This window comes from Falco biarmicus, chromosome 14 (genome assembly GCF_023638135.1).
Source record: "Falco biarmicus isolate bFalBia1 chromosome 14, bFalBia1.pri, whole genome shotgun sequence".
Classification (NCBI taxonomy): Eukaryota; Metazoa; Chordata; class Aves; order Falconiformes; family Falconidae; genus Falco; species Falco biarmicus.
The window spans coordinates 18,852,419-18,876,879 of NC_079301.1; the positions used below are offsets into that span (position 1 = coordinate 18,852,419).

General features: G+C 44.9%; 1 protein-coding gene across 4 annotated transcripts in view; it reads right to left on the bottom strand.

The window, feature by feature from the left end:
• Positions 1–19,777: 19,777 nt before the first annotated feature.
• SMARCA1 (SWI/SNF related, matrix associated, actin dependent regulator of chromatin, subfamily a, member 1) overlaps positions 19,778–24,461 on the bottom strand; it is a 36,061-nt gene continuing 31,377 nt past the window's right edge. For all 4 annotated transcript variants that reach the window (XM_056359638.1, XM_056359637.1, XM_056359636.1 and 1 more), the window contains one exon: positions 19,778–24,270. In XM_056359638.1, the coding sequence (XP_056215613.1) occupies positions 24,199–24,270 (72 nt within the window). In that variant the 3' untranslated portion in view covers positions 19,778–24,198. The remainder of the gene's footprint in view (positions 24,271–24,461) is intronic.

The window sequence follows — 24,461 nt, forward strand, 5'->3', positions numbered from 1 at the left end:
TGGCATTAAATGTCACTGGTAGCTGTTAATGGCATTAGGCACAGGAAAAGAAATTTGCATAGGGGTTAATATACGGTGCATCCCCCTCCCTATAATCATGATTGTCTCCCAGTGATTTTTGCAGGAGCTTTTAATTGATTTATTTGGAAGTAGATCTAGCTAGTGCAATTGTTCAACCGAGACAGAGTGAAAACAGGCTGCTGGCTTCAGCTGGCTTGGGAGATCTATAAATACGTACACTATTTCATAGCAGCTACGTGTGTTAAGTAGTTCTGATATGTTAAACTTCACATGTACTATACCATCAAAGCAGTTCTGCGCTTTTGGGTATTCTATATTTAAGACTGAACAACTGCTTCAACATTGCCAGGCATCTTACCCTCTCCAGCAAACCAAGGCTGAGCCCAAGCGACAGGCGGCTGCTGGGGTGAACAGGGCGGCTGCCTCCTGCCAAATCCCTGCCGCAGTGGAGAAGAAAAATTTTCCTAAAATGGAGGAACATCAAACTGGGGACTCGCCTGGACTCTTAAGGAAGCTAATCAGATTGAAAAAACACAAATTGAAAGGTTCCGTTAAGCTGCATGAAGTCCTTGTATGTACGCTCCCACTCAGAATTAAAGTAACCTTAATTCAACTGAGGTTTATTAATTTCCAAGGCAAAACGAAGCTTACCAAAATTTTAGTCACTTAAATCCTGGAGAAACAAGTCTACTATGGTCATTCAGTTTAAAAACTAGTTTGAAATAATTTTCTTAAGGGCTCCCATCCAGAGCAGCATTTGCAGACTGCGGTGTCTTTACAGGGACTGCAGCACTGAGCACTCACATTACCCCAGAGCCACCTCTGGGCACTAAGTGAATTCATTTTACTGTGTTTTTTACCTTCCTCTGGAGATGACAGACCCCAAGGAGACACTTTTAAGGGTGACCACAGACAAGCAGCCCCACAGACCTTGATCTCTATGCAGAGATGCTGCTCCTAACTCACTGCCGTCCAAAGCCAGCCATGATCCAGCGGAAAATACCAGAGCCGACACCCCACAGCAAGGTGTGCCTTGTCTGGAACAAGCAGAGAAGTTCATCTTTATTTTATATAGTTTACAAAAGGGCATAAAATGCCACGCCATTTCATTCTGAACAGCTTCTTCCATTATCTACTGCAGCAGGTAGCACTTAGCAGCTAAATAACAGCAAAGGAAGGAAATTAAGAAGTATAGAGGAGCAAAAGGAGTTGTATTTCCAGCTGAGACGTGAAGTGAATCGAGACAGTGGAAGGCTGCTTTATGTAGGATTGAACATATCTTCTGTACCCTTAATCACACTGACACAGTCTGCTGGGGTCAGGCTCCCATACCCCTTCATATTGATCAGTAACGTCTCAACCCGTGGAAATCAGTTGAAGGCTGGAACAAAAGCTGGGCTGCAGCATATAAGTTTTTTTAAAATATTTTGTGAGCACAAAAGCTGTGCTGAAGGGTGGTGGGTGGCCCAGCAGCTTGGAACGGCCCTTCCCACAGGCAAAGGGCCACCGAGAGCTACGGTGGGACCCGACGCGCTTTCGGCAGCACACGTTGCCTTGAAAAGGGACATAGACTTGGAAGGATGGGCATCCTTCCAAGAGCCTCAGATCTCTGGAAACTCTCTGGGCACGGCAGCAAGGTCAAGGAGGTCCTGAGGAAGGAGCTCACAGCCCAGGGCGAGAGCTAAAGCCTAAGCAAACACACGCATCAGGGGCAAGCACCCCTCCAAAACCACACCTCGCTTCTCTGCTGAAGCAAACACCCACATGGGTACTTTGTCCTGTAGACCATATTGTCCTCCCAGTAGTGTTGCATCCCCCCTCTCTAACACCTTCCACAGCTGCTTTTCTGGACCTTGTCCCATGTCCAGAGAGGGAAGAGGTGGGTCAGGGGACAGGGGGAACATCACTGCCTCCTCTGCCCTGGTCTCATCACTGTCTCCTCTGCCCTGGTCTCTCCGCACCGCTCCTGTTTCCATCACAGCCTGTGAGTGTACAACAAAACTGATCCTTCACCGGAAAGATCAATCAGTGAAACACTTTGACGCCAGTGGGGAGGTAAGGAGAAGGTCTGATCACACATCTCCATAAAGATACAAGTTTTCTCTTGATCTCAGCTGCCACAGCTCCATTAAATCCAGCTGGAATTTTGCATCTGCAACAACCGCACAATTAAGAGTACGAGAGATAAAGCCGTAATTTAAATCTATAATTACAGCAAAACTTCTAAAAGGCAATTTTTATTCTTCCCAATCTGTGCTTCAAACTTTTCATCAGTTGGAGGCATTTTTAGAGCCCATTGCAAGCCCTACCGCCACACCGTTCACAGGCAGCTCGGTGGTGGGGTCTCAGACAACATCTGCCACCAGGCAGGTGCACCCTGTGCTCCCCTTGAAGAACATCCCATTTTTCATAGCTGGATACTGCTGGGGAACCTCATTAGAAACCAAATTACTACCTGCATCAGGTTTACACTAATGTATTGACATCTACAGCACTTGTTAAATGAACCGTAAATCCAATACACAAAAGTCATTTTCAACTGAATCAAATCAGGTTTCAGTCAAAAGAATTACAATTGTTATATACTTAATGCTTGGCACTTTCCTGGTGTCTCCAGCTAGAATATTTCAGACACAGAGTGAAAGTTGTAAGCCTATGAAACAGTGCAAGCTAAATTGGACACACTGCAAGCATACTAAACACGGTGCTAGGAGTTTAAGGATGATAATTGGCTCTAATTGACTAGTTGGTAAAGCTATCCAGGCATCCGCAGGCACGCTCCTTACTAATCTGTTTTCAGCATGTTATTTTCTTCTCTTTAGTTAATTTATACTTTCTTATTATAAACCACATTGTTTGCATTTCCTAGAATCTTTGCCTTTTAAATCTTTAACTCTTAGTCCCGCTCAGAATAATGGCTTTACGGGAACCTGGAGCCAGCCACAGTGCATAAGGGAAAGGCAGCGCAGCAGCCCCATGTGCAGCCTTCCAGGAATCACAACGCCTTCCAGACCTCGGGAAGCAAACTCACGCTCACGTATTGTCTTTTAATACAGATTTAGAAAACCTTGACCTGTATGTGAGGGTGGCATTAACCCTTTTTTCCCTTTCACCCGGAATAGATGATCTCCCAGCAAAGCCAGCACCACCATCCAGTGCCTGGCTGTGGCCACACGCACAATACAAACGGGGACGGCAGCAGAGCAGACCAAGCCAGGTTCCCCTGGCTCTCCTCCTCCAGTCCACAGTTTGAACAGCTCGTTTGAACCGAGGCATTTCCAAGACCCCGTTCAAATTCAGTACCGCTATGGATTTGAACTAGTGGGCTTGGCCAGGCAGATTTTTCCCCCAGCCTCATACAGACACCTTCCCTAAGTAGCCTCAGTTTGCTTCATTCGTCTCCTGGAGATACAAAACGGCAAAATGGAAATTAAAAAGGAAATACATGTCAGCCAGCTCCCCTATCAGCATAAATCCATCCTGGAACCAGTGAATTACACTGAAACTTGGCATCTGAAGAACCAGTGCCCAATCGAGAGTTTATAGAGGTTAGCCAGGATCTAAGCAACCTTCTCTGGTCTCCTGCTATCTAATACCCAGGCAGATTATCTGCGCATGTGCTACTCCTCCCCTTGCTTGGAGCAGCGCTGTCTCCATGGCATTTCCCAGCAAGGAAAAGGTGCCCCTTGGAAGAAATAGCCACACAAAAGAATAAAAGGCCATGTTAAATTTATGCAGCCTGGAAGCAGCTCTGCTGAGCAGCCAGAAATCAACTGGTGACCTTCTATTATGCCAAAAACCAACCTCAGCAGAAAGGCTGGAAGCTCCGTGCAAGGAGCTGGGCTGGGGCTGCTCCCACCCCTGGCCACTTCACATCCCCACCTACCATTTTCCACAGCGCCTGCATTGGATTTGGCAGCCCACCGCGCTGTTCCCAGGGGACTAACAGAAAGTAATCCTGCCAGCGTATTCAAGGACACTTTTTCAATACGTCGTTATTCATCTGACACGTTTATAGGCTGGTAGTACAAGTGCAGAGCACCGCCAGAGTGCATCCCCATCCCCGGTCATTGCTTGGATGGTGGATCAGCCCCTAGAGCGGGGGTCCTGAGCACCCCGAGCCAGCCGGCAAGCAGGTACTTGACTTGTCCCCTGAACCGACCAACACCAACACCAGGGACAGGCCTTCAGCCAACAAGAGCCGATACAGCTCAGCAGAAGGCGGGGGGCCAATTGCTCAGTATGTTTGCTATGAAGCGTAGGGTCAGCAACGCGTTGTGGAAAAGCACAGAAAATGCTGGTAAACTGAGGTAAAAGCAGCCTGAAGCAGAATGAAGGTGGTTAGAGTGGAAGATCACGCTCGCCTTGGAACAGATTCGTTTTCAACCGCTTCTTCCCTCCAACTGTCAAATCCTTTTTTCTCCCACCCTGTTCTCCAGCATATCATTAGTTCCTTCCTCCCCTGCAAACACACGCCTTGCACCCAAATTTCACAGAGGTGTAACTCCTTTAAGTTTCCCCCCCAGGCCGCTCACTCCTGGCAGCAATGTCCATCAGGAGGCGGGTGAGACCGACACAACACGATGCTGCACAAGTGGCACCAACTCACCACAGCATCCCTCCAGAGAGGCAGCACGTGGGGGGCTGCACCTCCTCGCCACACCGGAGCTCCTGATAAACCAAGGGCATCGGTCTACAGTCAACACTCCTACACTTTAGCTATGGTGATTTTATCTGCCACCCCGCAAAATGAGAGAGTAGGTGCTGATTTACCAGCTGTAAGGCTGCTTGGCCCCTGACAGATTCAGGTGCCGTGGGGTACCCGCATGGGATGCTCAACAGGCAAGCAAAACATTAGTGGGGCAACCCACACTGTAGCTAATGCAGGAGTTATGGAGATCTCCGTTACTAAATACATAAGCTGCTATAGCACGAGAAAGAATCAAGTCTGGGGTTTCACTGTCGCCGAGTCTACAGCGCACATCATCTGTGAACCCCACCCCATCCCACACGTTCTCCAGAGGATTAGGGGACCACATGACTGCATCAGGCTTCACTTTACAGATGGCAAACAAGCTGCAGGGCAAGCAGGGAACAGAGTTCAAAGAAAGCCTGGCCCATTGGGTAAGGGGAAAGTTTCAAACTACATACCGACAAGAGGGCAATACCAAGAAATTGAGGTTAGTTCTGAGCCAGCTGCAAGCTCGAAACAAGGAGCAGCTATATGAGGCTTTAAAAAACCAGTAGCAGATCCAAAAATCGAAGCCAGTCTTAATGTCAGTTGTAAAGGAAACACATGAAATCCCCAACATAGTAACAGGTCAGAAGGATTGTGTCAGTGTAGAGCTCTCCAAATATAACACACCAAACAAGCTGGTAAATGCTGTCCTGGAAGAGTCAGGACAGTTTTCTTGTAGCAGTGGCTGTACCCAGACGTGGTGCAAACCAGCCGGAGCCAACACATAAGTCACATCATCAGTGCAGGAGTGTCAAAACACCTTTCTCAAACATCTTCGATGGAGTCTTCTGCCTGTTGAATTAGCTGCTATGCTTCAATTTATTATTTTTTATGATGGTCTTCTGTTTTCATCCAAACTAATTACACTCAAATCAATGGTAATGGTAGATTTGGCATTGATTATCCCTGTAGATGCTTTCAACTTAAAATATCCTTTAGCATACAGATAATTCCCTTGGCTACCTCCTGCCAGAGCATCAACACCTGAGTATTTAACTAATTATTTTTATGCACGTCATCACTGGCATTTGATACAAACTACAGGAATACAAACAGCTTCACCCTCCTACAGTGCCCAGAGACACCAGAACACGGGCTCCCTTAGCAGCGAGCCACTGTCTAATATTCCGGTCAGAAACATGCGTTGAAACTGGGCTGTGCTCCCAGCATCAGGTTCCTCAGCCACAGCCCCTGTACCACACAACATGTCCAAGCAGATCATTTGTGGATGCTTACCAATATAAACCCAAATCTACTGAAGTAATAAACCAACACATCTACATTTACCTTACTGAAGTGCCAACAATTCAAAAAAGCTGGAACCTGTCAGGCTTTCTGGCATAATAAAAAGACTCGCGGTTTTGCAGCTGCCTCTCTAAGTGTCCACCTCTCCAAGTCTTCCCTGGCCTGAAAAGGGATACTGCATCCTGAAAGATCAGCAAAACCCACAGTGAATGGGATGGCAGCTGCTGGCATAACTACCAGAAACTTCAGAAATGTAAAGGGGTATGTGGCATGTATGGGCACCACTGTTTTCAGTCTGTTCCACCTCTAAATTAGGAAAAAAAGAAAAGAAAAAAAAAAAAAAGTTGCTTATTGGAAGCTAAAGGCACCTGCGTTATCAGAGGGAATTACTGTTGCCCACCTTTCCACTCTTAGAAAAGCCACCTAGGTCAAAGGCACCCGCTTGACTTCTCATAGAGAAAAGCATAACCAAATAGATGCAAAAATCTTTTTCCAACATTTGAAACTTAGAATGTAAAAATAGTCTCAAATAGCCCCTCTACATTTGAAAATTGTGTTTACTTCTAAAGACAAACAGGATTAGTCTCAGTAACAGATTAATTTGCTTTTTGATACAGCAAAAGCACTCAGCAGGGTGAGCACAAACACTCTGCGGGCTCCAGAGGATTGCAGCAGCACATTCTACCTCCAGGTCGCTGGTTCAAATTCTGCCTGGGGGTAGGGGCTGGAATTTTTTTTATTGTCTAATGGTTGTTCAGTGGTCCATGCGAAATGAGCTTTGCAGTCCTGCCTTCACTCTAAGTAACAATACTGAGTGTCTTCACAACGAGGCCAAGGACTGGGCATGTGTAGTGAGCAGCAAACCCTCAAGCCTCCCGAGAGCTGCTTTTCCATAAGGGAAAAGCTGCTCTTGCACTGGCTGTAATGCAGCTGGTCAGTAACAAAACAGAGGATTTCATGGCATTGGGGCTTATCAGCTCATTACTTGTCGCCAGAATTGAATTTACTCTAAGTGAACATTCAAGGCAGCAGTTATAACCCAACAGCACCATCTAAAAACTGAGGTCTGGTTTGGTGGTGAATAGGTTATTCCCCTCTCAAAGTTTCTCCTTTTTTCTTATTTGCAGATATTTGGGGTTCTCTACAGAAATACGTACAGTCCCGCAGCCTGGGAGCCTGCAGGTCTGGAGCATTCCCAGATGCACCAGACGAAACACTTTGCACCTGGAAAGGTCAGCTGTGGGCAGATGGAAATAAGCAATAAGCCATTTTCCCTTTATGTAGTCCCACACCACCAATAACACTGCCCAGAGGCCTCATTCCGTACCTGATATGCATATTAAGTTCCTTTCACTCCTACGAGATAACACACTTGCTGTATTTTAAAGGCAGAAGGCTACTTGAGATTTTCCAAATTGGAAAACTGCTTTTAACGCCTTGAGAACTTGAGACACTTCGTCTTTGGGAGAAGACCAGCGCTCTTGCACAGGCTGTTCCGAGGACCTTCGCAAAATCACAGCAGCAATAAAAGCACTGGAGGCAGACAGTGAGAGGTGCTGTGCCGAGCTGCGGGGAAGGGAAGGTGCTGGAGAGGGAGAGCATCTTCTCCAAAGCGCAGCCTTTCAGATGTCTCCAGCCATACCTCTTCCCCCAGTGCACACACACCACGTGAGAGAGGGGACGAAAAAGGCAATGTTGCACTTTGCCTACAATGAGCAGAAGAAGCAAAAACAAAAAAAAAAAAGGCAGCTCTTGCCATAACACTATAGAAAACAAACAGCAGATGGGGAAAAGGTTCTTGCCCCAGCTACCTACCCATAACAATTTATGGCAGCTGATTTGGGGGCATTAACCTGTACAGGTGAAACGTGTCAGTTCTTATTATTCACCATAAGCATGTCATAAGCATGGAAATATGCTCAACAAGGCTCCTGAGGCTGGTACTGAAATTGTAAACAGCCCATTAAATAGAAGCAGTAAATACTCCAAAGCACTATAGATCTTGGTCAGTTAAAAAGCACTAGACAGGCTTTAAACTTGAAAAAATACTCGGCTCCATCTAAATCCCCTTGCAATCCCACCTAACTGCACTGCAAGAAATCGAGGGGAAAAAAAACCCTGGGTACCATCCACAGACGGGCAGCAAGTGCCCCAGCGCTTCAGTGCTGCTGGCTTTGGAGGGAACACCCACAGCCTGGAAACAGGCTCCACGGTGGGACAACAGCAGGATGAAGCACAGGCAGGGGGTAGCTACGAGCACACGTCCTGGTTCAGAACAAGGATGCATCCAGGCCGGTTCCAGGAGTAGACACCAAACAGGAGGGTCCACTGATGGTAACTGGTGATTTTGCATTGGAGCACAGGACTATGTAAGAGGCAGAAACACAGACAAGCCAGTGAGATGGTGAGAAAAGAGGAAGAAAGCCCAGCATACACAGCAATATCATCAGATGGCCCTGAGCACAGGGTCAGAAAGAGAGGCAGAGCTTTTGGAGAGCTGGGCTGTCAGGAGGACCCTCAGCGCAGCTCTCCAAAACTCTGCCTTCCTCCTCCCAACACCCCTTTCCCATTTCAATGGATATAAACCCATAAAACCTGGATTTCTTTGGCTATCAAAAGGAGTAAGAAGCTTGCTCCTGTCTCAGAGGTGCTGTGCTCAGGAAAGGTGCGAGACAAAGCTGGAGCCCAGCTGTGAATGTAAACAGCGCAGCCCATCCCCCCCCCCCCCCCCCCCCCCCCCCCCGTACGTGTGGGCAGCGCCAGCAAGGGCGCCGGCCGCCAGCTCCGGATTCGGACCTCCAAACAGCCAGCACAGCCACACAAAGCGCCGTCAAAAAATAGATAGGAATCTTCAATCAGGACATACCTGCACCCCACATTACGCCAAGTGCTTCAGACCTACATTTAGCTTTACGTGAGTCTATTAAGAGCTGATACACTCAGGCTCTTCCTCCTCTTCATTAACCCCATGTGTTTTCCAGTCCCAGAAAAGCCACATTGCCTTACAGTTTCTTTCTTTAGAACAATTCTTTCACTATCACAGAAGCAACATCGAAGCGAGTCCAGAGGCCTTGACAGCCCATCAAATCAAGCCCAGCAGGCAGGGATGCTCGGAGCAGGGAAAGCTGTACCACTGCGCAGCCCCGCACCAGCACGCAGCCGGCACCGCCGCGGCATCCTGGGCCACCGGTGCTGGTGCAAGTACCCGCTGTTGCCAGACCAAAACCAACTCTTCCCATCAACACCAGGCTCATATTAACAGGGACACTGGAGAATCTAAGACTTTCTAGATGCACGCACTGCTTTTAACTCCTGCATAACCAGTGAACAGTTAGTTTACCTGGGGTTTAAGTCGCCTAATTGGTTTTGGCCCCAGCCTAGGAGTGTGACCTCCGGCTGAGCAACCGAGACATCTTACCCTCCGTGCCATTTTAGCCTGACTTGAACACACTTGTGGTTTTGTGACGTTGGGATGTACGGCAGATCTGCCACATGGAACCAAGAAGTAAATTTTTCATTGCAGGGCTCCCTGTCTGATATAAATAGCTTCTCTAAGGATTTGGTATCTAGTTCACAGGAATATTTTTGCTAACAGGAAGGCATAAACGCATAATACAGCTGCCCCTGTGTAACCCAGTCCGTGGTCCAGTGCAGACACTGGGACAGGGTGGGGAGCTGTGTCTACCCCCACAGAGGGAACCCCTCCGCTGGTTTTTGTAGGGCTGAAACTCAGCTGTGCCTTGTGGTAATTTACACTGCTTTCAAGGATAGGAACCACATGCTTCTTCCTTTATCAAAGACCACAAAACCTCATTTACTCCCCTGATTGCATTAGCCAATATGAAACAAAGTAATTTTTAATAAAGTGTGCCATGGCAGAGAAAAATTGATACAATCACAGAGCTGGTATAATAGGATTTAATTCTGCTTCAGATGTGCTAGTTTTAATAAAAAAGGATTGCACAAATCTAAAATAAATTACACTGAAAGGTCAGGCTTATTGCTTGTACAGTTATGTTAACTCTTCCACAGACATTTTTACAGACTGTATTTATGAGACCTTTTGATTTTCAGAAGAGGCATAAAATACATCTGCAATTTTCCCATTATTTGCAGCAGTGTTTCTTCCACAAGTGTCATTTCTTAGTACTTCAATACAGATTTCTTTAACCAACGTTTATAAAAAATGATGAGTTATTTATGGGGTGGTTTTGTTAAATTAGAGAAACTAATTCCCAATGGAAAGTTAAACCCAACTAGAAAAAAATTTGTTAAGGGAATGATGATTCCCATTTGTGTGCCGGTGACACTTGTGATTTCTTATTCATTAATCATCGCACTGGCATGTCGTTTATTCAATAGGAAGCAAATCAATTACTTATTTTTATATGTAGCTGAGGCCATGATACTACTCAGAACTACTCAGAACAGACATGAATTGGAATGAACTGTAAACACTGCGTCTTATTACAAGGCTCTTATTAATATTACAGCAGCACCTAGAGACCCCAGCCAGGACGGTAGCCCACTTTGCTTGGCGCTACCGTAACAGAGAGGAGTAGCCACGCCAACCTTAAAGGAAGCACACATGTAACCAGGTGGTAGTAGAGGAGAGGAGGAGCAGAGAGCCCACGAAGGCAGGCACTTGCTGTGGTCCCAGGGGTGAGCCAGATGCAGTGTCCTGGCCAGCAACCCAGCCCCACGCAGCTGCTTGCTCACTGCCCCTCACCCAGAGGGATGGGGAGGAGGATTGGAAAGGAATGTAAAACTCAAGGGTTTAAATAAGAACAGTTTAATAAGTAAAGCAAAAGCCGCGCACACAAGCAAAGCAAGGTGTTCATTCCCCACTTCCCACGGGCAGGCGGGGGCTCAGCCATCCCCAGGGCAGCCGGGCTCCATCACGCGTAACGGCTACTCGGGAAGACAAACGCCATCATGCCAAGTGTCCCCCCTTCCTCCTTCTTCCCCCGGTTTATATACTCAGTGTGACGCCATACGGTATGGAATACCTCTTTGGCTAGCTTGGGTCACCTGTCCTGGCTGTGTCCCCTTCCAATTCCCTGTGCCCCCGCAGCCCTCTGGCTGGCAGGGCACAAGGAACCAAAGGGTCCTTGATCTAGTGTAAACAAACCCAGCAACAACTAAAACCATCACTGTGCTGTCAACACTGTTCTCACGCCAAATCCAAAACACAGCCCTGCACCGGCTACTAAGAAGAAAATTAACCCTGTCCCAGCCACCACTGGGGCAGCGCTCCAAGGGCCACACCGCTGCGCTCCAGCCTGGGGCACCCAGAGCCACCAGTCCTGCTGGCACCGCCAGGGACCCCGCAAGCACTTGACAAGCTGCCACGACACCAACTCCGCTCTTACCGAGTTTCTTGCCATTGCCATGACCGAACCAGCCCATCATGTGTGAACACAGATGTTCTCAGCCGTTTCTATGGGGTTTTACCCAACTCGGGTGTACGTGAGACTTCACAGGTGGAAAAGGAGCTACCAGTTTGACATCAATGTTGAGATAACACCTACACACAACAAGCTCAAATCCCTACAGCCACCACCACAGACATACTGCTGAATTCAATCAAAGGAACTATTGGAAAGAACCAAAAATCCAGCCCACTGTTGGTATCTGGCTGTATCCACGCTTTCAGAGAACTGAGATACAAGTCCATCAGCAGAGAGCATAGGCAAAGTAGATTTGACTATCATCATATTTCAAAGTAAATTTAAGTCTTGGGTTTACTGCAGATATCTACTCAAGCCTCTTGAGTCCGTCCAGAGTATTTCCAGCAGCAGGAGACTGCGCACGGCCACCACTGGCAGCCGTGGGGTAATGAAGACCTTGCACAGTGGCCAAGGACTTCCCCAGGGGGCTTGGCTTTTAAGAACCACTTTAATTCCAAAACACCGATTTTAATTTCATTCTGATGAAATGAACAAGAAGTGATTGACAGTCGTTACTACCGAGGAGCAGAGGTGATACCCACTTTTTGCACGGCACGGAGAATGCGAGCAGAAAGCTGACTGCCCTGTAACCAGGAACATAAGCAGCTACCGTTTGAGATGAGAAAGCCGCAGCTTTGTGCTGTGGGCTACAATAATTCAACTTCTGTGAGGAGATTCTGCAAAACACACATATCAAAGAGCTACACAGGCATAAACATTAGCTTCTTTGCATAGTCAAGAGTTATATGAATATGCAAAACAAAGGCATCCTGGGAACACCTGCGAAGCCCCTTGACAAACTCTGCTTAATTTTATCAACATTTCTGCCTTTGACAGTGAAAAAATTGTTGAGGTAGAGTGGTACCCAGAGTACTAAATTCTGCATTCAACAAATACAAGTGACAGACAGAACTTGTCATTAAAGCAGCTGCACCTGCAATACGTAAGAGCTGTTTAGCTCTTGGGGGTTTCTGAAATACCGTCAAGGAACCACCCCAGTCCCTGGCCAAGGGCAGTAGGCACTGCACAGCAGGAGCAAGACAATTCCAGCCACAAAAGAGTCCAGTGTAGGAGGTGAAGGAGGTCACGCAGTACCAAAAGCCTTCCAGAGAAGGCCAGCAGTCCCTTCAGAGTGAGCATCAAATGGCTCTGAGAGAGCACATAAACGCCAGCTGCGCTGCAGCCAAACTGCAGGGGAAAAAAAATGTGCGAGAAACGTTAAGTGTGGTCTTTTCCTTTTGATGGCTATCAGGTGGCTAGTAAACTGGAAGAGGATGTTGTCTTCACTTTTCCATTTGAAAAATACAGCAAACCTTAGAGATACCTCCTCAGCTTTGCTTCAACAGCTAACACATCTGCCAAGCTTTTATAGATCAGTTCACATACACTTTTTCTTCTTATAGCACTGACTCCTTGACAAGATATCTGTATCTATTTCTATCTATCTAAGATAGAGACACAAACTACAGTCTTTGTGCAGGCCCTGATAAGTACAACCTGCAGTTACTGCTGCTGTGACTGATGTGAATCCTCTCGTCTCCAACAGGAACGTGGTCCCCATCTGACAAAACTGACTATCTTATTTTGTCATTTATTTTAATAGGTTTCCTGCCAGCTGGGCTCTGCCTCCACTTGATCAAGTGCACTATGTCCTCAATCAAAACTCTTCTCTCTGGTTTTGTTTTGGTGCTTTTCCCCCTCCCTTTTTAAAAGCAGTGCCCCAAATCCATGAAAGCAGTAAAAATATTGCATTTTCTCAACTTTTATTTACTATAGCTAATTCCCAAACAAGAACAATTTCTACAGCAACCCTCAAATGAAAGTCTTAAAGCTCCTTACATCAAAAATAAGGTATGCATGCAGACAATCTGGCAATGCTGCTGCTGATCTCAGGTTGTAGGCACCCTCCTTCATCCAAACACAGTACAGAAGAAACAGGTAGGTAACCCACCAACAGTCTTAGCAAAGCTGTACTTAACACAAACGCGTCCTGCTGCAGAAATTACCACTCGAACTGTGCTCAGCCCTCCCATGCCTCGGCACACACTGGCAGTGGCTCACCTTGCTTCATCTAGCCTAGACCATAAACATCTAGCTTTGAGCAAGGAATACCACAGCCACTCAAAAAAACTCTTGAAATAACTTGAGTGCAATGGTTTCATTCCAAGCCAGGAAAAAGAGGACTAATTTTTATGTGGTGCTTTAATAGGTGTTATTAGCTCCGTATTAATTTCCTCCACTGATGAAGACTACCTGACCATGTTAAGCACTGCACCGAGACCTTTGTGCAGAAAAGATGCCGATTTCTGAAGGCTGATGCAGTCTGCCTACGTTCAATATTCAAAAGGTAGATATATGGAGTGAACTGAAGGTAGATACTTAGGTAGGCCAGGTGGACTTTAGGCCACTTGAATACCACCATACATAACTTTCCAAAGTGTTTTGGAACAGAAAATAGCCACACAGAAAATATTATTTACTAATTATTTTTTTTCCCCACATACTACAACTCAGTAGCATTGTGCTCCTGTTTGCGGTGAATTACTGCTCATAATCCTCGTTTTGTGCCTCTGCAGCTATGACTAAGGCAAGCCTCAAGCACTCCTTACCCAGCACACAAAGCACACACCTGCTCGTGGGGCTCTGCAAATGGCCAAAACGGAACGGTGGGCAACGAGCAGCAAAGCACATGCTGCAGAACTACAGGGATCAGGGTGAACACAGTCAACACCACCCTCCTTCAGGTAGCATTTGCCCCTACAGAGTCCTTTGACACATTTAGCAGACGTATTATCAGACAAGTAGAATCAACATCGTTAGTTTTAAACACAAAGCGACTGTGGCAATGGGTCAACACAGAAAGACCATTAGGGTGGGAGGTAGCTCTGCAGCAGGAAAATAAAAAAATAACCCTTGCACAGAATACCATAAACCACCTTATAGCAATCACATTGTGTGTGTTCCATCTCCTGCCGGAGATTCTGTCTCCTCATAAAACCATTATACTTGCCTTTCCAACACCAGCCAGCTCCGTTATTTAAATGAAACACCACCTGAAGAGAAAAAGCTCTGCCACAGCATGCAGGACTTAGTGTTTTTAATATCAGAAAAAATCATTATGCAGCCACGTTCTGGTCTTCAGTTGGTTTTAGCTGATGTCTTAACTCAACCATCAAGCCACAGTGTGTAAGGATGCATGGAAAAAAATAGCCATGCTCACCTGTCAGCACATGAAGGTCAACGCTATGCCTGGCAGGAGCCCTGGGTGATGGGAAGGATGCCCTTGCCCTCCCCGGGAAGGAAGGATGCCCTCGCCCCCTCCTGACGGGCAGCTGACTGCTCACCAGCCCCACGGGCAGGGAGGTATCTGTGCTTCGGAGTGAGCTCAGAGCCTTACCTCCAACAGTCTCCACCACTATTGACTTTCCCAGTCTCAATCTACAGCATTTTGAGGGATTGTGGAAATCACCATCTCCTTCAGGCAGTCCCAAGGCACGGCACCATTGTCCATAGAGCGAGCAAGAGCCTGAAACTGGCCCAGAACTACTGAACGGGCACAGCATGGGCACAGCTCTACTGGCACCTGCAACCACAAGGCACAAAACCACAATGAAAGGCCTGCACCAAGGCAGCCTCCCGCTTTTCAACCAGTCCCGCAGAAGATCGGATGGGCATCACAACCAGCGGTCGGCCAGCATACCCTTACGCCCCAGGCATCTCCATCAGCTTCTGAAATGGGATGCCTGCCTGCCAGCATTTTCAGAAAATCCCATTAGCATCCAAGAAACAGGCAGCCAAACATTATTCTTCTGTTTCCGAGTTCTCCTCAGGTTCACTACAAAGTAACCTGCAGCTCAATAAACTTTGACATGTTTTCATGTTATAAAAACAAAGACAAAAACTTATTTATCTGCCTTTTACCTCATACATCCCAAATCAATAATTACACCTATTGATCGATGACATAAATTCAAAACATTAATTTACATTGAGTACTGTAACCTAATAAGGTGGCAACAACTGAATTTGTTGAAATTGATTTTCCTTTTGTTTCCAACAGGAAATCTTCAGGCCTGTTGAATAAGACTTTGCAGGGTATAGAGCAGCTAATTATTAATGAGTATCACAAAAAGCTAAAATTAAATTTCTTTTTGAATACGGGAAAAAAAAAAAAAATGTTGAGTCTCCAGGGCTGATGTTTAAGCAAAAAAAATTTCTTGTACCTCTTCCACATGTGCATTCAAGCAACATGACTCACAGAAAGGTGTATTTCAGCGCTTACTAAAAGCACTTTGTAACGTTAAGTAAGTAAAATTATTTCAGAGATATGTACCTATAGAAGCTATAAAGCGATGCCAAAACATTTTGTTTTGAAAGGGTGGTATTCATTTATTTTAAACTCCAGCAATGTGATTTTAACAGTAAGCCACTAAAGAAACCCCTGCGGCACAGAGGGATGCTGCTCCCTGGGGAGCGGAGGTGCCCACCTTCACGGGGCAGCTGGACACGGGTGCACCTGCAGCCCGGGCAGCCTGGCCCCGAGCTGCCCTCCAGCCTGCACCCAGTGCAGCTTCAGCTTTGCTGGAGGCCTTTCAAATTGAACACTAAGCAATTTTTGGACAGGAAGATCTGCTCCATCACCTCTCGCATGGTAACTAGCCAGCCAGCCAAGCGCCGGGCAGTGTGCTGGGAAAGGAGCGGCAAACCCCGAGGAGGCAGCTGGACTACCGCCCCATCCCGACAAAAATCTAAGACTCAGCACAGCACTGCCCCCATCCACATGCAAAGGGAGCAGCTCCACCCTCAGATGTGCTCCATCCAGACCCAGCATGGACACCTGGGGTCTGAGCAGCGAGAGCAGGAGCACGATGCAGACAGGGTAAGCAGGAGGCAAAGAGCATCCCGCTGCTGCCCTGTGCTGTCCCGAGGCACACGCACCGCTCCTTTGCTGCAAACTCCACTCACTCGGCAGCACGCCACCGTGCACTTGCTTTAAGTTTTGCTTTACTACTAATAAAAATAGGTAAGATTTAGCCATCAGTCTCCAGTTAATTACACACAGAGTTTCGCAACCCAGCTCTCACCCCAGCCTGGCACGGACAATAGTTTCCAAGATTCAACCTCCTCCTGCATTTCCAAAGTCAGAAGCGGAGCCGCTGCGAGAGCAGGGCTTGCACAGCAACTGGGAACTGCGCCAAGTCACCCAATCTGTTAGTTTGGACAGGTTTCCAAGGAGCCTCCTCATGAAAATATCCATGATGTCAACTGACCCAGCAGGACCTGAAATAAAGCCCAGAAGCAAAGGCTTCCTCTCACACCAAGCACCTCACAGACACCTGTGCATCCTCACCCTCCTTACAGGGACTTGCCGACCCCTCGATCCAAACACCAACCCATGTTTAAAGCAAGTCACAGCAGTAACTTGCAACTTCTCGCTGCTTCTCCATTTTCCAGCCTCATAAGCACAGGTCAGCGTGCCACAGCACGGCTCGGCATTGGGCTCCCAGGACTGTCCCGAGTGTGTCCAGAGACAACCTCCTTCAGGCCAGGGTACAAGGTACCCAATGAAAATACTAATCCACATACTTTAAATCCTACAGGGCACTCAAGGTTTCCAAGACCATGAATGGCCTTGTCTAGCCCCAGGACCAGGCACAAGTGTCACCTCAAGAGGGAGGAGGCAGCCACCCGCTCCAAGGGCTTCTCCTACCACCCAGAGCTGAAACTGGGCAGGCACAAGCCACGTCAGGTTGGGCTTTTTGAGCGGAGCCGCCGGCTGAAAGAGAGGGGAGCTGGTGCAGAGCAGGCAGGGGAAAATACACATGCTCATAGCCCGCGCTCAGGTTACCCCAGGCCCAGCTGGAACAGCCCTCCCAGTCAAACACAAACACTCGGAAACCAGCTGGAAATACCTAACTGCGCAGTGGCATCGCCTTAGATCAGGTCATCAGTGCTGTGGTTTGATACTGCTGAATCAAAACATGAATACATTTACCAGCGCATCGAGTTAGGCTTCAAATTAATTGATACTAAATTACTCAACTAGGAAAGTGCTCGCCTACAAAAGGTGTCTCAAAATCTCTAATGAGCAGCTATTCTTTTCAGAAGAGGACAAGAGCATTTCACTCATAGTATCTATTCAGGTATTTTGAAAAAAAATAAAAGCTAAGACTCAGTATCAGTGAAGAGCTGAAAATCAATGTCTATTTTTATATGCTGTTATCACGCTTACTACCATGGAATATGAGTTCATTTAACAAAGCATTACTCAATGAAAACATATTTCAGGCGGGGGGAGGGGGGAAGGAAAAAAGTAATTAGCAAAGCTGTCAACATTTTATCCATATGTACATAAAGGAAAATTATTGATACAGATGAATAGGAAAAGGAAGTCTACAGTTTACAAATATGGCTGTTTACTATATTGTTGACTTTACTGTATGTGCTGGTTTCAGCTGGGATAGAGTTAATTTCCTTCACAGCAGCTGGTGCGGGGCTGCGGGTTGGATCGGTGCTGGGAACAGCACTGCTCACCCAGGGATGTCTCCTTATTGCTGAGCAGGGCTTGCGGGCACCACGGCCTCTGCTGCTCCTCACCCCTCCACCCGCGAGTGGGCTGGGGGGGCACGAGGAGCTGGGAGGGGGCACAGCCGGGACAGCCGAGCCCACTGGCCCAGGGGATGTCCCACACCGCATGGACCCTGCTCAGCAATAAACCTGGGGGAAGGAGGAGGAAGGGGGATGTTCAGAGCGATGGCGTTTGTCTCCCAGAGTACCCATCACGTGTGATGGAGCCCTGCTGTCCTGGGGACGGTCCCCATCCCAACCGGAGGGAGCGAGCAAGCAGCTGCACAGGGCTTAGCTGCCGGCCAGGGTTAAACCACGGCACTAGAAGATGACAGTATTTTTTATAGGCAGTTCCTCAAGGTGAACGATGATTAAAAATTTGTAAGTCAATTTCTTCAAGAACCTTAAAACGTCATGAGTTAGTACTTGAACAAAATGCGATATTTTATCCATTTAGAAGTGAGGACTGACTGCTAACAGCATGGATCTATCCTCAGAATTTTGTAAAAGTTCCATGAAATTCATAAACCACCAGCGTGCAACACAGTTTGCAATATCTTCACAAAATCTCAGCTACACTTTTATGAGTCTGAGGACTACCAACCTCGGGATTATTTTAATAATTTGAAATACCTAGAAGTCAATGCACTATTTTCTTTTCCTAAGCAGAAATAACAATATAAAAGGCAAAACACAAACAACCCCCCCCCCAAAAAAACCCAAATAAAAACCACAAAAAAAAAACCCTGAAGGAATAAAGGCATGAGAATCAAAGCATCTAGAAATTCAGAAGGCCTTCTTGAGAAAGCACGAAAGCAATAGTTCTAAGGAAAAAGAAATAACAGAAGCCTTACTGGACTCTAAACCCTCCTGTGAAGTGGTCTCCTGAGGAATATCTACCTGTTAGGCTGGAGAAAGAGACACATAATAACTGCCCTTTACCAAACAGCTGAGTGCAATTCAAGATTTTGTGGCCCTCAGCAGCACCCACCTTATTAACGAACAAGAACATAAAGACGCCTTTTCAGCCTGTTTACTTATGACAACAAACTGCCCCGTAGAAATTAGAAGGTCGGTTCCCTGAAAAAGGTGTCTATAGCCCAGCCTTCCCAAAACACTGAACTCCTGCAGGGAGAGCCATCACCACGTGACACCACCAAACCCCAGTGCAAACTCCACAGCTACTGGGCAGCTCTGCAGACAGAAGCACTGTTCCCATGAGTTCTGATGTTTGAACATCATCTTCTCCAGAAGAGTTGGCAGGTGCTCCTTCCAAGAAAATCTTGGAAAAGTGGACCTTAGTGCTGCTAGACCACCACAGATGATGGAAGCAGGAACTAGCTATAGATCATGCTCAGCCTGGCACTAAGCAAAGCTGCCTGGAAGAACTATAGTTCTTGTGGTGAACCCAACAATGGTTTAGCCTGCTACTGCGGACAAGGTGAGGTGATCCACCTCTCTATTCCCAGCTCCTTATTCCTGGTCTAGGTGCCCCACCTCGAAGAATGAGGTCTATCAAAAGTCATTATGAAGCAGACAGAATTGCTACCAGCCAACGCCAGGATAAACTGGTCTTCCAGAGCTCCTTACTGTCTCTCCCTTTTTTCTAGGGAGTCATCCTGAGAAAAAAAAAAAAAAAAAAGGGGCAAATGAGCATTCACTTAGGGCACACACCTCTACAAGCAGAATATCTAGCATGTCTACTAGTGATCAACAGCTGCAATGACAAAATTACTGGTCCTTACCACCCTTACCATCGACTTGAACTCCAAATTATTTTATTTTAGTAACACACCAGAGGTACGGAATAACAGAAAAACAGTAATATACTTTAATACATTATCAACATACATTGTATCATACCATTCTAAGAGACAACACAGGCAAGGCTGTCACAAAAATACAGGCACTAATAGTATTTTATTTCACAGAAAATTAGAAAGTCTGAAAGCAGATGTGGAACAGCCACACACCCACACCCCTTACATTCAGCTACTGCAGCCTGAAGGTTATGAGAGGTACAAGAGCAATGAAAACAAATCAAACTATTTTGAACAGCATCCAACTGCTGGGGCCACCTGTACCGGAAGGATAACTACCAGAAGACATCAGGCTCATATTAATTTTTATTTTTGTATGTGTACAACTTAAGAAATTAATCTCAATTTGAAAAAGTTCAAAGTTATCGTTCAACAACACAATGTAGACATACCTTTGAGGCAGCAATTACTACTCCTGTTAAGGCTCTTACGAAAGGATGGATATCATGCAAATGCAATTAAAGAGTACATTACATTTCAAAATATGCAAAACAAGTTCAACTTTGACTCTTTCAGAAAAAGAACATATCAAACATTTTAACTGCAACCCACCAAAGCATTTACATACATGCTTAAAGCTAAGTACATGGACTAAACTTAAGTAAAACGTAACAACTCTAGCTATCTTACCCAGATCAAAACCACAGGCAGCGACCAGCCCCTTCCAACGCCGTAACTGCCCATGTCTGCACCAAGCGTGGCACTTTACATTCGCATAAACCGCTGCCGACTGCAGAATTCCATATGCTTTTTCAACCTGTAAGGCCCACATTTTTCAGCTTTGGCATCAGTTTGTGACCACTGAAAGGACCTAATCCCTCCACTGAACCTGGGGAGGAGCACGTGCAGGGAGTGCCTGTACTGTAGCAGTGCACTGCAGGTGCTGCGCAATGGAAGTTGCTTCCATCAGGCATTTAGAAAGATTCTGACCACCCCTTGCTTACGGTCTCAAAGAGTGAAAGCTGGATTTTTCTCAAACCATAACCATCATTAGCACTGAATCAAACAAGCAATGCTAGCCTACCAAGAAAAAATTCTTACTTAATATTTTAGTATAGGAATGCTACTTGTGCAAACAGTATCTAAAGATGGTCCAGTATTACCAGCAGGGAGAAAGCATCATTCCTGCTCTATGTCATTATAATAAACTGAAGTTAAATATAATTCAGATGGTCAGCTGCGTGACTTTTTCATTGTCAGCATTAACATAACTCAAAAATAAAAGGACTGATAATTTGAAAGCGATGAAAAAGGACACAACTTTTGTGACCTCTCCCAGGGTGTCACATGCGCTGCCTGATGTGTGAAAGGTGCTAGGTGACTACTTTTTCTTTCTTCAAGCCTAATGCTAACACAATCAAACTTTTGTTGCCTACTCAAAAGGCGGCAATAAATTATTTTCAAAATGTTGTATCATATATAATTTTTTTGGCAACTATCAAATTGCCTAAAGGCCCAGACTTTTCAGAAGTTTTGTATTATGTTACATTCAGTGTTTACAAATTTACAAAAAGTATTCCTCACCTAAGAAAACAGTAGTTATAAGTAGGAAGATTTCTTTATTTTAGTCCATCTAATTTTGAGTCACAGCAGCGTATCATTTAGATACTGCTAGGCACATTCTCTGTGTGTATCCACAACTACAAGAACGGAAAAAGGAGAAGAAAGATCCATTTTACTTTAATCCTGACCAGCAGCTGTTAGCAATTTTCTTTAGTTATCACTGTGGGACATGATGGATGGGAAGACTCAATATGCTGAGGAACTAGTATAGAGTGTACAAGTCCTCTCAAGGACTGTTGTTCAACAGCACATTTAGTTTAACTAGGAACTACAGACTGTAAGAGATAACAGATAGTTCCTGGGAGCATCTATCATTCTTCAGAGAAGCTGTCTGATCAAGAGGATAATACCTGGAAGAACAACTGCATGATCTTTTGCTATATAGCTAGTATATCATGGTGTTGAAGGAGGAGAAAAGTGAACATTAACTCAAGTGGTAACTCAAACCCAAGAAATCTGCATAAAAGAACATGTTGAGATATTATTATTTTAAGACTTTCTATACACTTTGCAGCAGAGAAACCAGATACACAAAAACATGCAAGTCAAACAAAGCTAATCTACAATAAACAAAACCAGAATACACTTATTTCAAGACTTAAAACATTAAAATATTCACCCAATGCTAAACAGGAGCAATGGAATAAGGTCTATACTTAGCCACGTTATTCAATAAAAATTCAATTGGCTCTTCCAGCCTTTATTTTCCTCTTGCTTTTACTTGGTTTTATAATTTTGGGCCATAAACTTAGTGAGTGACATGGGAGTCAAAAAGCAAATGTAAATAAGGCATCTTCCCCTCTCTATTAATAGCGATGCTCCAGGGATTTGTGATTATATATGTATGTAGCTGCACAGCCTTTTTCCAGCCCATAATTACACAGAATGCCCTTCTCCCAAGGATAAAACGGGATAAATAAAAATATTCTTTGAAAAGACATCCTTCTTTTCTGAGCAGACCTATCCCATCTGGGTTGCATACTCATTTAAAAGCCTGCATTGGCACCAATGACTAACTTCCTGTCTGAAAGTTGTGCCCCATCGTTATTAGATGTAACTCTCAACTCAGATGAATCTCAACAGATGAATACCCTTTTTTACACTACAAATCTTACAAATAAAAGCCCAGTGAAGTAATTAATAACTTGGTCACCCCCCCCCCCAAAAAAAAATCTCCATTCCAAAATACGAAACCAAATTATTAATCTTTCAAAATGCTCAACCCAAGCCATCACTTGCCATCACAACCATTTTGCCCCAAATCTTGAACACAGACTGTTATGAAAGGCTGGAAATTTTTCATCAAGCTTACAGAGATTAATCCCAGAAAGCTACAAAGACATTCCAATATATTTTAAATGACATAAAAGAACATGGGCAGAACTCTCACCTAAGAGTCAGGAACTTTATAAAAAGGCCTGAATTTTACAACTACAGAAGAAGGTAGACAGTGCAAAGCATGAAATACAAAGAGTTTAAAGAGGTTTTTTCATCTCAAAACACCTCAAAAACCACAGAAGGAAGCAAACTGCACTAGAAGAAATTTACAAGTAGTCTTCAAGGGAAGTACCATGTAAAGCACACTGCATTAATTTAGACTTGACATTATGAGGGCATGTCTCACTGTAGCAAGGTCCATACTAAACACCAGATCAGAGACAGAAGATTAAAGTAAAACATGAGATGCCACAGTCACTGTTCTACTGATCCACCTCTACTGCAGAGACTCTAAGGTGAGCAGAAACTATGAACCTGCCTAATAAAGGCCATTCTTGCAAAGTCAAAAAAATCATACATCCAATACTTTCATCCCTTCACTAAAATAGAAATACTAAAAAGGAGCACTCCATAACATATCCCCATTGCTTCTGACTGACATGTTGAATCAAAGGCAAAAGCAGAAATTTAGCAGAGATAATTAGAGCAACAAAGATCTTTTAGCACAAGGCAGCATAGCTGAGCAGCCTCCAACCAGGAGATGAATTGTTTGTTACTTAAAAAAGAAGCTGTTAGGCGACTACTTCCATTTATTGGGCATAGAAAAGTTTTCATCTAGAAGTTAGTCTGAAAAACACATCACCCAGTGTTTAAGCATGTATGAAGCCCAGCAGAAACGAGTGATTAAAAAAAAAAAAAAGTATTTGCTGGCTTTCCTTCCAAATATTTCAGAAAAAAACTTCAATTTAATGCTGACAGCAAAGAAGGATGTCAGTCTAATTAGATTTTTTTTTTTGTTGTTCTGTCATGCTCCTGATTCTGTTTAAGTACTCCTCTGGAAAAAAAAGTTCTGATCAATGATGAAGGCACAATTATACAAACCTTAACACATTCACTCTAAATGTAGCTATGCAAAAAAGGGAGAAAGGGTAGGGAAAACAAAGGTGAAGTATATTTCTCTTCAAATAATTAAGTCCGTTTATTTTCCAACAGCCATATAAATTTAAAATATGAAACAACAATAATACAGCTATAGAATCTAGGTTTTCTTTCAAAGCAGCAGCATATAAAACATATAAAAGCTAAAACCTCAGCACAAGCTTCAAAAAAACAAGGACTGAGTGAATTTTGCTGAAGACATGAAACTCACAAAACACAGTACACAAAAATACTGGAATGCAAAGATATAAAGCTACACATTTTAGGTAAAGAAAGACATTGTAAAGTATACAAAATTTGCAAAATTAAACCATGGGATTTGGGGGAGAGTACCATGAATACAAAGAAGTTGGCAATTAATACTTGTATATGGAGAGATGAAAGTGGCAGTTTTACATTTAGCATTCAGTTTTCAGGTTCACGACTTCACTTTCTTAGCATCTTTTTTTCCAGAGCTCTCAGTAGCCAAATCTGCTTTTCTCTTCTGGGACTAGAAAGGGGGGGGGAAAAAAATAATTTTACAAATTCTAGGAAATGGTAGCATTCTAAAGAAAAAAAAATTAATACATGGCTGACTATTTAAAAAGAAAGTAAGCGACCTTAATGTGTTATATATTTAAATTCAGCTTTTTAGGATCTAATGGAAGGGCAAACAAAAATCCTAGATTTAGACACTTAATC